Genomic DNA, 16,401 nt, shown 5'->3' on the forward strand with positions numbered 1-16,401 from the left:
GGACGAGCTTGCTTCACGTTTGCCTATGAGTCACAGTCCTGTGCTGGAAACCCCCCATTTGCCTTCCACAGGCTACAAGACAGATGACTGACATTAATCTCGTCACACTGCCATTTTGTCTCAGAACAATACCAATGGGTTTCAAATTCATGTTTGCCGTTTGCTCCAACCAGTTCTATCAAAAACCCCCACCTCCCCCCACATTTCCCCACTCTGTTCATCACCAAACTCATCCTCACTTCCCACTATTCCCTCCCCTCATCTTCTTCTTTCACTTACTTGCTGGTGGGTGTATCTGGATACGCTGGGCTGCCACTGGTCTAAGGGGTCGATCACAGTGCCATTCAGGGCCTCATTGGAAGGTGGTGGGGGCACCGGAGGCGGCACGGCAATCTCCTGGTACGTGTGGTTTCCAGTTGGATAGGAGTAAGGCGTTTCCTCTGTTAGAAACACTGGCCGTTTGGAGATATGTGAGGTGGTGGATTCCAGGTCTGCCAGTAAGGCATCTGCAGGAAAGCAAAAAAATAAAACCAAAATGGTGAAAACTACGTTTTCTTCTCTGCCACCTCATTCAGGATATCAATATCAGAAGGTCTTTGGGAAGACTTCTCATCCACAGTGATCTACTAAATTCCCTGAAAAACATTACTGTAGCCCATGACAGAAAAGATTAATCAAACTTTTAGTACAAAGAAAACATCAAGAAGTGAGAAAGCAGGCAGAAAGTCTCAGATTTTTTGTCTAAATTAGAAACCCGTGCAACAACAGGGACCCGCAGTCCCTCTGCACGCTGCAGAGAAGCGGCCTAGGAGAGACCTGCCCAGAGATCGACTCGCAACAGGACACTGACACAGGCTGATTACAGGCTCCACATCATCAGAGTCATTTACTGTGGCCGCAGGCGCTGCTTTCTGCAGGAAACAAGATCTCGGGAGGGGTTTTCTCCAGAGCCTAAGGTAGTGAAAGAAGCATGAAACTTTCAGATTAGTCCATTGGCGCAGCAGGAGTACATGTGTCGGTTTTCCTAACAAAAAACCCTCTCCATATGTCACATACACAGTTAAGTAGCTCCCAGAGGCTGCCAGGTAAATGTCATTTCTTCTCCTGGAAACAATTCTCAACTTGCTGGGTGGAGACTGCCCACAAATTCCTGAAGAGAAGAAAAACTTTCACCAGCTACAAACACCGTCACTCATGCCAGCCTGAGGAACCCACGTCACACACCACCTCCCAGAAATCTCAAAGCAGGAAAAACGCTCTCCCTCAGAGTTGGGGCATGAAAAGGCATTCCCACCTTTCCAGATTCCTCTCTACAAACTATTCTCCGCCCGTTCCCAACCCCACACTCCTCTGCAGCGACTCACATGCAAACCCTGACTCGTTGGACCTTCTGTCCTGGAATCCACCCTGCAGAGCCCACTGCAGTCCCTGGCAGGGGAAGGCCCAGCATGCGGTAGCAGGTCTGACAGGTCTACACCGCACTTGCTGTCTCGAGAAGCCTCACTGGCCGGGTGCCCAGCTTTCCACAGGGGCAGCAACTCCTGTGCACTCCTCTTTAAGGCTATTAGAGAGGAGCTGGATTGCTAGGGATATCAGTGCTCTCCATTATAAAAGCATCAGGACATACCTGACAGGTCTCTTGGAGATGTGGAATTCTGCCAGAAAACAGTAATGCAATGTGGACAGAATTAGGAGAGGAGGCTCTCAGAAACCCCCCAGGCTCCCTCCTCTCTGCGCAGACCCAACTGTCTTCAGGCAGTCACAGTCAGCAGGATTTTTCTCTCTCCTCCTGCACGCTGCAGGTACTCTGCACTCAGGTTTGGGATGCAAGGGCTCAGCCAGAGCGCATCCATCCTGCAGTGCCCTCCGCCACAAGGAGTTGAAGTTATGAGGTGGCACCAGAATAGCAATCGACCAACTGCTCGCCCTAATGGCTGCCCACCAGCAGGAAGCGGGCAGGCACCTGCCAGCTCAAAGCCACTTACTGCCCGAGCGGAGCAGACCACACCACTTAGCAACCCTTCAACAGAATATATTAAAGGGTCACATGGAGGACAGCATTATTGCATTACAAGATGAGGAAGGTGCTGCTTTTCTATTCACTCTCTTCCACAAACCAAAGCATCATAAAAGGAAAAAAAAAATAAGTGGTCCGGCCCTCGGAGAGCAGCATACAGCCATTAGCAAATTAAACACTGCGTTACATTAACTCTACACACCTTTCCTTTAGCCAAAAAGATGCTCCGACTAATTTAAGCCACAGGCATCTTCCTAGAGGGGCCAAATATGCCAGAAAGCAGACTCTCCAAGGGATACAAGCGTTCTGCAGCTGGGGAAAAATGAACTTAACCTTCTTTTTAAGCAAAAGAGCAGTTGGTGGATTCTAGAGCGAAAGGCACGTACCTGAAGGGGACTGCTGAAGGGCTGCAACTCCCTCCCCCAGGCATGTCCTATGACTGGAGGGCTGTGCACACAGAAGTGCTACCCGAGAAGGTGTGGTTTTTCTTTCTCCCCGCCAATGACAAAGGCAAATCCAACTCCACCAGGAAGTGAAAGCCTCATGAGGCTGCTGGGCTGCTCCAGCCCTGCAGAGGGGACCCAAACCATTTTTCCACCCTCCACCCTAGCGCTCGCTGCAGGACAGGCAAATGTAACCGTGTCGCTGCAGAACTCTCCTCCTCCGTTCCTCTCTGCTAAATGAGCCACCAGGCAGAAACCCACGGCTTTTACTAATGGCACCGAAGGGAGCGCGGCTGGATTTACTGCTTTACTCTCACAAGTCTGCAGGAGAAGAGGGGTCTGGGGAAGCCAGGAGCGCTCTGCCGCCGGGCTGCGAAGGAGTTAAGGAGAAGACATTACAGTTTAATGATTAACTTCCCCCATACCCTCCCCCTTCCTGACTTGAGCAAACAAGGCAGAGCAAGGAACAGGAAGCCAAGGGAGGAGAAAAGGCTGGAGAGGAATCGCTGGATGACTCAAACCGCACTCAACTTTACAACTGATAGCAAAGTCGCTGTATGAAGGCCCCACACCCCGTGGGACAGGGAGCGGAGCAAGGCAGGAGCCAGACAGGCACACACACTGGGTTTGGGTGGCCAAGGACCTCTCCTTGAGCTGGCTCACCCCCACGTTCTGCAGGCCCCACGGCCCCCCCCCCCCATGCCCCCGTTGCTCCCTCCAACACAGTGCCACAACAGAGGGAAGGTCTTCTCTGCTCACATCCGTTCCCATTCCTGCTTCCAGCCCCACAAACTGTTTCCCCATCCACTCCGATCAGCAACTGCAGTTTCCTTCAGTTTTGCTGGACTGAGGAGTTGTGCCCATCCGAAGGGTCCAACAGCAGACCCCAGGCAGCACCTCAGCCCAAGATGCCCCAAAGCAGGATGCATTTATTTAGGATTTGTGCAACTTTTTAACACTACCAGAAACACAGTGTGAGATAAGAGATGGGCGAAAAGAAGGGAGATTTATTAACAGAAAAAAGATGCATCCCACTCTATCTTCTGCAAAAGGGCCAGACTGCTGTAACCTGATGCACTGCAACACGGATGCTGTGCATCGAGCAGCGCAGCATCTCACGTTACAAGAGTGAGTTCACTACAGTGACGACTTCTTAAACAGAAATATTAAATGCTTAAATAGAAATATTAAAGGTCTGATCGATTTACTGGGTAATGAAGTGTTCCTTCCCAAGGCAACTCCTAAGGGACAGCACTGCAGGAGGTGTAAATCAACCAGCTATTCCCTCCCAGGCACAGGGCGCAGCTGACTGGATCAACCCGAGGCGCTGACGCAGAGCAGTCCACGCACCCAGCAGCCATCAGAGGGCACCTCTACATCCCTACATGGACAGAAAGCAGAAACCCGACAGCAATGACTAACTTGGCAGTAAAATAACCTCACTTGTCCATCCCCACACAGCCAGGAACCTGTCCCTATTTTAAGCATAGAGAAACTTTCTGCAGGCGCCACGTGTGCTCACCTCCCCAAGGAGACGTGCATCTCCATGCACGCTATCGCCCAGTACCCTGGGAACAACCACACACGACTCTCAAATGCCACAGTCACAGCTCTGGGAGGCAGAATCTCCCAAGGTTAAAAGATGAAAGGTGCGTTTCTCTCTAGAAGATAAATTTAACTATTTTGTAGCGATGAAGTAAACCAGACAGAGCCACAGGAGATCTCCAAGCCCCTGCTCCCCCACAGGACCACCCCCTCTTGCACTCTCAGCCCTACAAGAAGCCACAAGCACAATCCACAGGCACAACGTCAGCTCACAGACATGTGGGTGGTGTGGAATCACACAGTCCAGCTTCCAAAGACTATGTAGGGCTCAGCCCACCCCCACGCACAGGCTGTGCATATATAAACCTGTATTTTCCACTCTGTTAGCAGAGCACTGCTCAGTGAAGGGCGCAAGAGTGAGGAATACTTGCTAAAAAAACACCGACCAAGACACTCCTGCTTGTCACCACTATGCTGGTGCAGTCACACAGCAGATAAAGCCCAAACCCCCTGCCCACTGCCGCATGGTGCATCTCAAGGTGCGTGTGCCTGTGCACTCCACAGGCTCAGGTAACTTGGCCAAATACCTGGTAAAGCTGCTTGCAAACAGGAGGCAGAGGCACAGGAGGACGGAGTGCTCCTCCCTCCACGGGGCAACCCAAAAATTACACGCTCAATTGAAATCATGTTCAGGCCAGAGGGCTACTCAAACCACATCCTCCCCAGTACGGGACGACATCTGTGTTCACATTCAAGTGGTTTTTCTGCACAGATTTTCCTGTGGAGGAGGGACAGTTAAGGAATGATGTAATGTTTGATACCTTTCCTGCTTTAAAGCACTCAAAAACATCTGGAGATCCAGGTGCATTAGTTTGCCCCTCTTTCCCTTCCCTCCTTTTTGCCAAAAATAATTATTAATTACGAGGTCCAAGGGATTCTGACCTTCAAATCCCACACACAGCTCTGCATGTACATTAGATAAATACAAGTGGTTCTTAATAACAATGGCATTGCTTCACAGTAGTTTCCAGCATCTGCCAAAGCCCTGCTGTCACGCTGACAGTTTGGGACAAGAACTCTCAAGTTGATATCTAATGCATCGAACCACTCAGAAAAAATCCGTTTTACCAAGAAAATCAGATGAAGAAGCAGGACAATACCTTCTGGTAAGACCCACTGACTGATTCAAGCTGCAAGAGAGTAATCACTTCCCAGGTTATATAGCGCACATTCCAGCGCTATCTCCCCAGCTCACACCTCTGTCAGGCTGAAGAACAGCTCACACATTCCAGGGGCTCCAACGCAGGCATCTTCACCATCGCTGCGTGTCAGCACTCGTTGTCCTGCAAATGCAGTATCCTCCGGCAGGAACGGCCTTGTGTGCAGCCGCAGGGGCACATTCTTCAGCTTCCCACATCCCAGGTTTGTCTGATAAGAGCAGTAATGCCAGCCTAGGGATTGCAATGCAGTTCTGAGGTACAGAACCAGAATGGACAACACAGGGACCTCTTTGTACTGATGCACACATCGACCTCCTTTTCTACAAACCTGAGCTGCACTCAGCCCTCTTCAATAGACAAGAGTGACATTATTAAAAAGAAAAAAAAACCACAACATTTACATGCATCTTCTTGTGCGTATCGAAACACTCTCTTTGTTCACTCCGCTCTTCCTGTGCCTTCCGTGCATCTCAAAAATGCTCCTGGATTAAGGGAGTACAGTGAAGCAGAACAAAACCAAACAAGTTCTGGAAAATCCTACGTGACAAGGCAGCAACAAAATCACATTTGCCAACCATCATCAAGCAGCTTTAATGCTAATCTTTGCTCAAGCAGGAAATCATTTTCTGCTATTCATAAGCATGCTAGGGTTTTTTGAAATGTATTTTTTTTCAAAGTGAGGCAATTTAGAGAAATCCAAATTTGCTTTCCTCTCTTAAGAAGAAGTCTTCAGCTACTGAATGTCCTGCACAACTCCCGCCTGTGTGAGGGCTAGACATGCAGCACACTCAGTCAGCCCAAAGATGAAAGCATTAGTGCCGGTACAGGGAAAGCCACCTCACGTTTCCATATGCAGTTCATCTCTCTCTCTCAACAACAGAGGATGCGCTATTAAGCCACGTGGACTCGGCAAATCAGAGCAGTATCAATAGAGTAAGTAGATCAAAAGGATGGTGGTCAAATTTCTTCTACATCTCCTCTACTGCTGGGGAGGAAATGGAAGCATAACTGAGGCAAGATACTTCAAATGCCTTAGATATCAGCCTTTCATTTTCAACAGCTGAAAGCCACATCTGCACATCCATCACACCACACACTGCCTGTAGCTCTGCTTCTTGCATCGGCCATCTGGAAAGTGAGCGACACTGGAGACAGGATTCTTCCTCTAGCCACCACACAGAGCAACTGCCTTCAGCATCCCATCTCCCCAGCATCTCCACTGCCACGTGTCCCTGATGGCCCAGACACGGGGGAATCAGGATGAGATGTTCAAGCTCATTGCAGTATTTCCTCTAATGCAGCTGCAGTGAACAGGTGTCTTTACCTCTCCTGTTCTTCCCGACATCCCTCTACACCCAAATAACTAGAACTGCTCCAGGTTTTCCTGGCTTAGGCAGCAGAAAGTTCCCAGAGGCTTGGCAAATGGAAATAAAGACAGCCATAAGGGCTGGTCTAAATGAGGACATGGACCTTACATGATTATCATTTCTCACTCGGCTTAAGATAAATTGCAGACCCCTCATCTGCAGAGTGACACGCTGTTCTCCAGCCCTTTTTTCTTAGTACCTGGAAGACACTGGATTCAAATCCTTGGCTTTTGCTGACAGTTTTATCTTGTGACTAGCTGCAGAGGAATGGGGAGCTGAGGTATATTTATCTTATTAAATAGCCTCTCAAAAGAAACATTTGCAATGCTCTAGAAGAGCTGCATTAAAAAAGACCTTGCCTTGATATGGGACTTCTTGCTGTCCTTGGGCTTGAGTCTGGAAGGGGTGGGAAACCCCAAAGAGCAACGCTAACAACAGGAATTCCCTTCTTAACTGCAGCTTTGGCTTTTCTCAGCGAAGTGGAAAAGAATTATCAGAAACAGGAAAAACATGAATGCAGGCATTAGCTCTCAGGTAAAAGGAATGCAATAGCAAGTTTGTAAAGTTTTCTATCCTTATCAATGGTTTTAAATGTGAAAAGATGAGAGGCTACAAAAGCAATGAAACACAAAGACTACATTCGACTTAAAAATTTCAAGTGCGATTAGATGCTCTTAGAATCCTGAAGTTCTCTGGTTCTTGTATACAGAAAGCACATAAAATAGCTTGGCTTACTTTCTAAAACATTTTGAGAAAGAGAAATTCAGAAGTCTTCCAAAACGTAACCAATATGTTGAGAAGGCAGTTAGAATCCAGGACCTCAACAGCTCCCTGCTCTCTCATGAACCAGGATTGTTATTGAGGACACAAAAATTCACAATACAAAAGAGAAGTCATTCCCCAAACCTAACAATTGCTGGAGTACCAGTACAGAGCAGCCACTGGTATTTTTACTTCACATTGCCTAGACCTGCCCAGAGGAAGTTCAGACGACATGGTCAAACAAATCGCTCAGCTATTTTCAATGTATTCCAGCAACTGATGTTTATTCAAAGCCTTGGGCTTTCTCAAAATATTGGTGTGCAAGTCATGCCTTGTGTCACTGTGTAATAAAAACAACGTCAGGAACAGTATCAATATGTGGCAGGTTGAACGCCAACAGAAAACTGTGTGCATGAAAATCCTTGCAGCTTCCCTGTTCTTTGAAACCAGCACTGCCCCTTAAGAGTAAGCGAGACCATGCATTTGTGGCACTGTCTTACAAACCTGCATGGGTGCTTCAGAAAATGCTGCCAGCAAAGGCAACCATCCAGCAGTAGTTATGCCTAACTACAGGAGGCTGCAGAGACGAGCTAAGCAAGAATTCACCCTGTGACAGAGCTGCTTCCAAAACCATGTGATGGCAGCCACCGTGAATCCCATGTATGCCGTAACTCCAATACGGAGAGCCAAACCCACTGGCTTTCCCCAGTTTAGCAGCCCTTGCACCCAACGCACGGATCGCTATCAAAAAATGTCTACACAAAGCAAAGGCACTGCGCTGCGAGATGTGGTCTGCACAATCAGCTGCTGCAATAATTGTGGCTTCCTGTTCCAACCACTGAGACTCATGCTCTGTTCCAGAGCTTGTGGCCAACTAACATGCCCTACTACCACCCCAGGCATAGGATTGTAAAAGAGTGTGCAAACACAGCCTGTTCAAAGCTATTCCAGTAACTATTTATCAGTAACTGCTCACTGCACATTTGGGGATAAAATGCAAACCCCTTTGAGTGCTGCAGTTTCAGCAGAGCCGCCACCACCCAACGCTGCCAGTGAAAGGGGAGGGCCCAGTGAGCCCCGCTTCCCCCAGCACATAACACCCATGCTGTTCCTGAAACACACCCTGCTGATTGCCAGATGCTTTCTGAACCAGTTCAACTTCCTAATCCTGTAAAAGTTTGCTAAATTGTTAGTTTGGGTTTTTTAAGATAAACTCCTTACATTTCTTGGAAGCAGAGCTCCAGCCACTCTATGTCTTCAGCAGCTTTTAGAAAACGTTTTAAAGAGAACAATGCCAGAAATTAGCCCTTGTCTAAAATCAGTGAATAAAACTTCTGCTTTACATAGGAAATACCTTACTTTCACCTATGAAACTCAGGCCAGGACACAAACGGTAAAATCTAGCCCCACCTTGCCATTAGTTGAAAAAAATCACCCATCCTCCTGTCTAAGTCCCATAATTAATCTGCATCTCAAAAACGGAGCAACCAAGAGACGGGACTAACCAAAATGCTTTTAAGTTCTGGAGACTTCCCTCACCACCACCGGCCACTCCCACCTGAGCCTACACTGACATTTTGGTTGGGCTTTGCAGCCCCAGGATTACAACACACCTCAACCAGCAGGGCTGCTGACCTTACGTACCTCTTGGTGCCATCCCATTCCTGCCACCAGCCCGAGCTACCGTTTAACACAGACCACTCCTGACCATAACATTTTAAAGATAAGCTAACCCTGTATGCTACTAAAATCCAACAGAAACCATTAGAACTTCCACCAGGTCCCTCTGAGGGGGAAGAGGGCTGTTTGTACACATGCTGAGAAACCACAAAGGACACTGCAAGATCCTTCCTGGAACCGGCCACACCACCTCCTTTCAAACAGACACAAGCATTTCACTGAATCTTGGTGATGGCGCATTCCGTCAGCGTGGTGAGGGGGCCAGGGTGCCAGCATCACGAGGGGTCACAGCTAGTGTCCCTGTAACCCAGCAGCAAGGCTTCCAAGGGCACAGAGAGAGGCATTCCATAGGAAACCAGCTAGGCAGTCTGCAGCTTGACACCAGCAGTCCCTGGGAATCACAGCCTAGTTCCTTGCGCGAGCATCTCGGGTCCACCTCCTAGCATCTTTTGATGCAATAGGCTGGGAAATCCTTCAAGTGCTGGCTCTGTGCATAGCACCGAGTTGGCAGGAAGGTAACCTAATCTTAAACAGACCCTCAGGGCATGGGATCATCAACACAGCATGCACGCTGAGACACTGCAACTGCCTCGAAGATCTGAGTCAGCACAGTTTCCTGGCTGAAACAACACAAACCCAGAGCACACTCTGGTCTATGGTCCAAACCGTGGGAAGGAATCACAAAAGACTCCTGTAGGACCAGAATTTTTCCACTGAGCTCTTGAACACCACAGCAGACCCCAGCTCAAATCAGCTGAGAGAAATGAACCAGCACCTACGAAAGAGAAGCACATAGTCATTCTGCCTTCCTCCAGCTTCCTTAGAAAAACTTTCATCCCCTTTTCACCACTTCAGAGCAGTCATTAGATGCCCCAGACAACAGAAGTCACATCTCACAGGGCAAATAACTGCTTATGTGGTCATACAGAAATACTCCTCAATATGTTACAGATTTGCTTGGCATCCTCACACTGGAAGCGAGTTGCTATTTAAGAACCATCTCCTTTCAGAAGGGATGTACCTGATGCTCCAGAAAAATAAACAGTAAGGTTGTCAGACCAATTTCCAAAGAAGATACAGTATGAATGTGGTTTGTTTAGTTCTCAGCCAAAAAATGGCTAAATCAAGTCTAGCCTTTTAAAGCTCTTCAAATCGACCTACGCTGTCCACTCCACCGCAGTGGCTGTTGCATTTCAAAGCTGTTAACAGAAACACGAGGAAGAACAAACTCGTAGTGGCACTGGAGATCTAAGGACAGCATAGAGCTAAGCAAGGCCATACAAATCCAGTTTAAGCTGGCTGCTGTACTCTTCACGTATTGCCTCCAAGCGGAGCACTTGAACTTCTAGCAGCACTGTGACATCTCTGGTTTCAGAGCTTGCTCCCTCCCAAAGGCGTGTCCTCCCATTTATTTCTCATTTCCAGAAATGCTGGGGAGGGTAGGAGGGAAGGGTTATTTCCTGTTGTACACAGCATCCTCTTTTTTATAGCATGGCTTTCACCACACTTGAAGTGCAAAGAACCATATTTACTGCCCTCTGTTTACAGGCCTGAGCAGCAAACAGCTCACGCCAGGAAAAAAAAAACTATGCTGAGAACTGGTGCCTTAAACTGAATTTAAGTTCCGCCTTACTAAACGAACGCACGTTTTCAGTTTCACAGTTAGCACAAGCCTTGAATGCCTCTGTCTCACGATTCACAGACAGACAACCCACAGCTGTGTGAAGCTAAAAGAGAGAATCCCTTGCGTGGTTCCCTTCTATCTGGATTCACTGTACTCTCAAATTAAGTCCCAAACAACAGGAAACAATTACCAAAGATGGATAAATTTAGTCAAAAAGCTCTTCCTCTGCTCTATGGACAATCTTCACAAGGGTCAGGTGAAGTCTGTGAAGGATTTGCAAGTCACAGCTCCAGCACATCCTGTGACAGAACGCATGCAGAAGCCACAGGCAGAGCTCACCTCATCATTCGCGCAGAGTTTAAGAGCACAAAGCCAGGTTCTGGTTTACTGATTGGAGAAGTTGGAAGTTGCACAAGAAAAGTTTGTGGTATGTAAAACGCTTCACGCAGATTTAACCAGCCTTTACTCGGAACTCCAGCTCATGACCTCTGGTGATTCAGAAGACCACGATTTAAGTCATGCTGCCCTCAGAGGACTGTCCCACGCACAAGTTACAGCGGTAACAGCAGAAGTGGAAGCCATCTTCAGCCACATTTTTCACTCACAGCAGTTGACAGTTCCACACCCTAAACTTATACCTCCATTCACCCTGTTTTACGTAGATGTAACAGGCTGTGACCTGCAGCAACCACAGGCAGGAAGGTCTGCAGCCACTGTACCCAAATTCCAATGAGGTCACAAATCAGAGTCCTCACCCTAACACTGACAGCATGAAAAATCATCTGCCTTTCAGAAACAGAGATACGCAGCCCTAAACAGCCCAACCTAACATGGCAAGTCCATTTTATATCAGAATAGAAAGCAAGTCTGACTGCCAGGCCTATACTAAAAATATGCAAGCTGGAATTTCTCAGTCTGAATCTGCAGCTTGCTATGAGCTCCACCTGCTACTAACTCTTTTATCAGAATCCTCTCCCTTTGGAAGCAAACAGACTGGTGTTCCTATGGCAGTTACAGTTAACCCGAAGAAGGATTACGAGAGACAACAATCTGCACGAATTAGAGTCTCAATCTCTCTCTCTCTCTCTGTCTAATGCCAAACTGGAAACAGCTCTGGTCCCCCAGGAAGGTAAGTACGACCTCTGACAGTCCTCTCCTAGAGTGGCTTTTCTTGGGCAAGATCTGTTTCAGATCTCTGCCTGACAGCAAACAGATCTTCAGACACTTCCAGGAAGCCCCAGACAAAGGCATCAGCAAGTGGCCAGCACTGACTAACTGTCTCCGGGAGGGAGGCACCCTGGCCCAGACAAAAGTGAAGGACATTTGGTCTCTTCAAACCCAAGAGTAAAACAGCATCCTGGCTGTGTTTGGTGGAAAGAACAGATTGGAGTGAGTGTGAACATTTTACACCAGCAGTTAATACCATCTCAATAGGGACCTGGTATGAATTCCAGCTAACATCCTAGATAGAAAAAATAATTAAAAATAAAAGCATTGGCAGCCAAGGCACCGACCTTCTTAGTCTTCTATTTACCCTTATGTGCACAAAATAGCAAGGTAACCCTCCCCATGCATATTGTAAGAATTTTTATTTGCTGCTGGCTTCCCTCAGAGACTGTCTAGAAACTGGGATCAGCGTTCCGAGAAGGCCAACAAGATCTGCTCTCCTCTGCCAAAACAACAACAAAAATATCCATGAAAACCAAACAAGCTGCCACTGAACTGACCCCTCAGGGACAATTTCCCAGGGCGAAGGCCTCTGATGAAAATACCAGCTCCCTTGTACTCCTACAGGAAGAGGGGCTCAGCCAAGCCAGCTATCTGAGGAACCAGACCCTTCCTGCTACATCAGCATGCCGCTGCTCCACAAACGCTAGGTCACAGCGCGCTGCCATTTTACAAACACCTTACAAATCTGGTACAGAGGAGACCTCCATTAAACAGAGCAGAGTCCAAGGATGGGACGAGAAACAGCAGGAAACACGGCACTATAGATTTTAAACGACAGTTCTGGTAAATGAAATAGACAGAAGCTCAAGGCTGGAGACTTTCCAAGCCGGGTACATCAGGCTGATACCATGTCATTTATATCTTGCCAAAAGTTGGCTTGCCCTCCCTGTGCAATGAAAGGCAAGACCCTAGTCTTGCAAGACTACCTAGTCGTCTTCTTCCCTAACAGCACGTATAACTGCCGGGACAGTCAGTCATCTGTCTCATCCAGCAGATGAGTTTTCTTCCTCTAGCACAAAATTACGCTCCCCAGAAACCCAGACTAAGCAACTTTTTCTCTCACCTTTCTGAAAAACAGGCAGGCAGAGAGTAAAAGAAGCTACAAGGACAGCAGAGCAGAGTGGGAAACACTGCCATAATTTGTGTGCCAGCCCCTGCTCAGCCCTGGACTACAGGACTTGAAGAAAAACTGCCAAGTGCAGAGGTGGGTGGCACCCAGCTACTACCAAGCAACTCTCTGTGTGCTCCCTGAAATAAGCACGGACAAGGGCATTTTTTAAGCCCTGGGTGGACTGTATCTGGTTGAGATTTGCATAACTGTAGGCAGTTGGGTCTGAGCTGAACTGAAAACTGTCGTACCAGTATTGAGGTTACAACACACGCTAATCCAGTACCAGATAAGTCTTCTGAGCAGTTTCTAGGCCGTAGCTTAGTGCCATAAGCAGCGGCAAATCAGAAAAGCGTGAACACAGTAGTGGCTTCCAGATCTTTGGGCAGCAGCAAAGTTTTGTTCGCTTGCACTCCAGAGCCATCAGGTGGAAATGACAAGTGTGTAAGCTTGCCCACCTAAGAGGACACCTTATAACCACTACAGGGCACTTACCACCTGGAGATCATAAGTGGGCAACTGCTGATTGCAGCTCATCTAGGCAAGGAAATCACGTTACATCAGGGTTTAAGTGGGAATGGAGCACAGAGTCCACTGGACAGTGCGCACCATGGAGTGATGGATAGTTTCATAAGCTGCAGAAAGGCGAATTAACAGTTCACCAACACCAAAAATGGAGAAGTTTCACTCCCTCTTGCAGACATGTGCTGCTGCCACTTAACGGTGTTAGCTCTGGCTCTCACAAGACCCTCTGCAACCCAGTTTGACACAATACACACCCAGCCAAAAAAGCTGACTGCTTTCTCTTGGATTGGAGAGATGAGCACAGCAGCAGCAAGAAGGAAGAGGGATGTCCAAAGAGCCAGGTGAGGGAGCAGAAAAGGGTAAGCAGGAGTGAAAGTAAAGCCACCTCCTCTTTCAGCAGCAAGAAGCCATTATATCGACTCAGCTGCCAGCAGGACCAACATCTCAGCATCTCCCCTTCGCCACACAGATTACCATAGTCAGAAATCAGACTGCTAAATATCACCACGATCCCATACATCTGCATATGTAAAAATGTGTTTGAATAGACCCAGAGACAAAAGTCTGTTGGAGCTTGCAGGTTCTGCCTTTTAAAAAGTAACAGATAGAGGAAAGCGTGTGGACCTTATAACCAATAAAGGTAGGGAGCAGATTTGCATGGCCATTCAAGAATAGACATGAAATTTAAGGGACGAAAAAATAACATCTTTTAAACAGTGGAAATCCTATCCAAGCAGCATAAACAGATCTGAATATAGCCCCAACCAGGCAAAGCGCCAGTTATAAAATTTGAGACACTCATAAGGACGATAAAACGAAGAACAGAAATATTAGTATCAATTCTGAATTCATTAAAAGCATTAGGAGCACAAATTCTGCCCATGAGACGCAGAATGCCCTGGCTACCAGTAAGAGGAGGATTCCAGCAATAAAGAAGGGGACACTAAAGAGACACTGCAATTGTATCTATATTTAGTGCAGTCTTATTCAGACATTCCTGTCCTGAAGGCTCTTAAATACAATATCAGAATGCAAACTTGAGAGATTTCAGTCCTCGAGGAGAGTGTTTTTCATTAACTCCAGCAACTTCCCATTCAGTAAGTAAGCAGCACATCTCCCCAGAGTATAAATGCAAAGAGCATTCAACAAATGCAAATCAACCCTTAAAAACCAAGATATCTCAAGCCTGAAAAGCCTGCACCAGTACGAAGAAATAAAGCTCCAGCACATCTCCACCAGATGCTGGGGATGCCTAATAAAAGGTGAGGATATTGAGGTACAAAGACAAGTTAGAAATACTCGCTGGTTTGACCTGCCAGCCATTCTGAGACTGTTTCCCTTTTTTTAAAACAGGAACTTCTGTCAATGTGGTTTATCTGGCTTGTTAAAAATGTAATTACAGAGAAAACACTCTCAAAATGGTGGATGTTTCTTTTTAAGAAGTTTTCATTTCTGCAAGGGTTCTCTGCAACAGAGAGTGGGAGCAGACTTGGAAGCAAAATCGAGTTCTTTATAAGCCAAAAAGTATAAGTTATCATCAGCAACTGACTTTACACAAAGCACTGCCAAAAGCACAATGTAAACTCACGGAGCAGGGCAGGGGGAAATGACAACAGAGTGTTTAACAATTTTCAGTCATGTAGGTCTTAGCACTACTTATAACTATAATAGGTAGAAAGCTTTAAAATGAAGCTTTCGGTCTGATGAGCATTCTACTGAAACTTAAAGATAACCCAAGTACTTACAGATAGCGGGCAAGCAACGTCTTTGGAAGACAAACTACAAGGGGCCAAGAAACACATTGTTAAAGATCTAATTAAAGCAGCTTCTGGGAATGAAAGGAGGAATACGTTCCAGAACTGAATGTGGGAACTGGTCCCCCAGTCCACTTCTGGAGATGTGGGTGGTAATTTGATGGAGATTGCTGAGGGCTCCACAGCTCTAGAGCTCTGCTTTTTTTTCTGTAGCTTTGGCAGAAGAATGTGGCTCAAGAGTTTCACAATGTCATGACAGAGGCCCACAGAAAGAAAGGAAATCGTTAAAACCAGACAGAAAACTAACAGTTTTAGAACTGGAACACAGTATAGCCAGCAGCTGGAAAAGAGCCAGAGAATCTGCTTAAGGCTTTCTTATCTCTTCCCACTGTGAGAAGGTAGGCAGCCTACTATTCTAGCTGTGCTCTGGCATCAGGACAGAAGCACTAGCCACAAGCCTCTTGCTCGTTTCGTCACCAGCAGGAGAGACATAGTGAGGACTTCTTCTTACCAAAAGCAGCATTAATAAAGCAATTAAATGCATGACAGCTTCTTCAACTCTGTGTCCTGCACGGAAGTTGTTGTTTTGCTAGTAGACAAGGAAAAATTTTATTCTATAAACTGAAGGCTGTTTGACTGACGAGACCGCAGAAAACCGCAATTAAAAGAACTATAAAGACCAAAGAGAAAGAAGATTTTTTGAGAGGTTCAGATGACTAAGAGAGACCAATCTCCAGCGCTGACCAAAAATGGAAATGCCAGCAATACTGAAATAGAAGCAGCATGAGAATAAACTTCCCTTTCATAGGTACATGAAATAAATCCTTCTTCAAATTACTTTCTAAAAAAGGGGTTTCAGCGCGATCTCTGATTCTTCCTCCACCAATCCCATGATAAATGTCAACAATCATCTGAGATAACTGGATGTATTAGTATTTTGCACTAATCTATGCAAGTCAAGAGTCCCAGCCCCTACGTTTCTGCTTTGCTGAAGATTAAGTTGACTTCTTTGTCTCAACTAATCGTGTTCTTCCCTGCTATACACAGAATTAGGACACTGTAGGAAACTGATCCATTTTCCTATACAGTACATAGATGCATATATATTTTATATGGACATGTACCT

At 46.8% G+C, this 16,401-nt stretch overlaps 1 protein-coding gene across 6 annotated transcripts in view; it reads right to left on the minus strand.

Moving 5' to 3' along the window:
- PXN (paxillin) overlaps nt 1-16,401 on the minus strand; it is a 44,460-nt gene that overhangs the window by 16,869 nt on the left and 11,190 nt on the right. For 2 of the 6 annotated variants that reach the window (XM_054082388.1, XM_054082390.1), the window contains exon 2: nt 280-506. In XM_054082388.1, coding sequence (XP_053938363.1) covers nt 280-506 — 227 coding nt within the window. Of the gene's footprint in view, nt 1-279; nt 507-4,592; nt 5,229-16,401 lie in introns of those variants that run through there. The other 4 variants (XM_054082387.1, XM_054082389.1, XM_054082392.1 and 1 more) reach the window with 4 other exon arrangements.

Source organism: Cuculus canorus, chromosome 17 (assembly GCF_017976375.1).
Source record: "Cuculus canorus isolate bCucCan1 chromosome 17, bCucCan1.pri, whole genome shotgun sequence".
NCBI classification, from domain to species: Eukaryota; Metazoa; Chordata; class Aves; order Cuculiformes; family Cuculidae; genus Cuculus; species Cuculus canorus.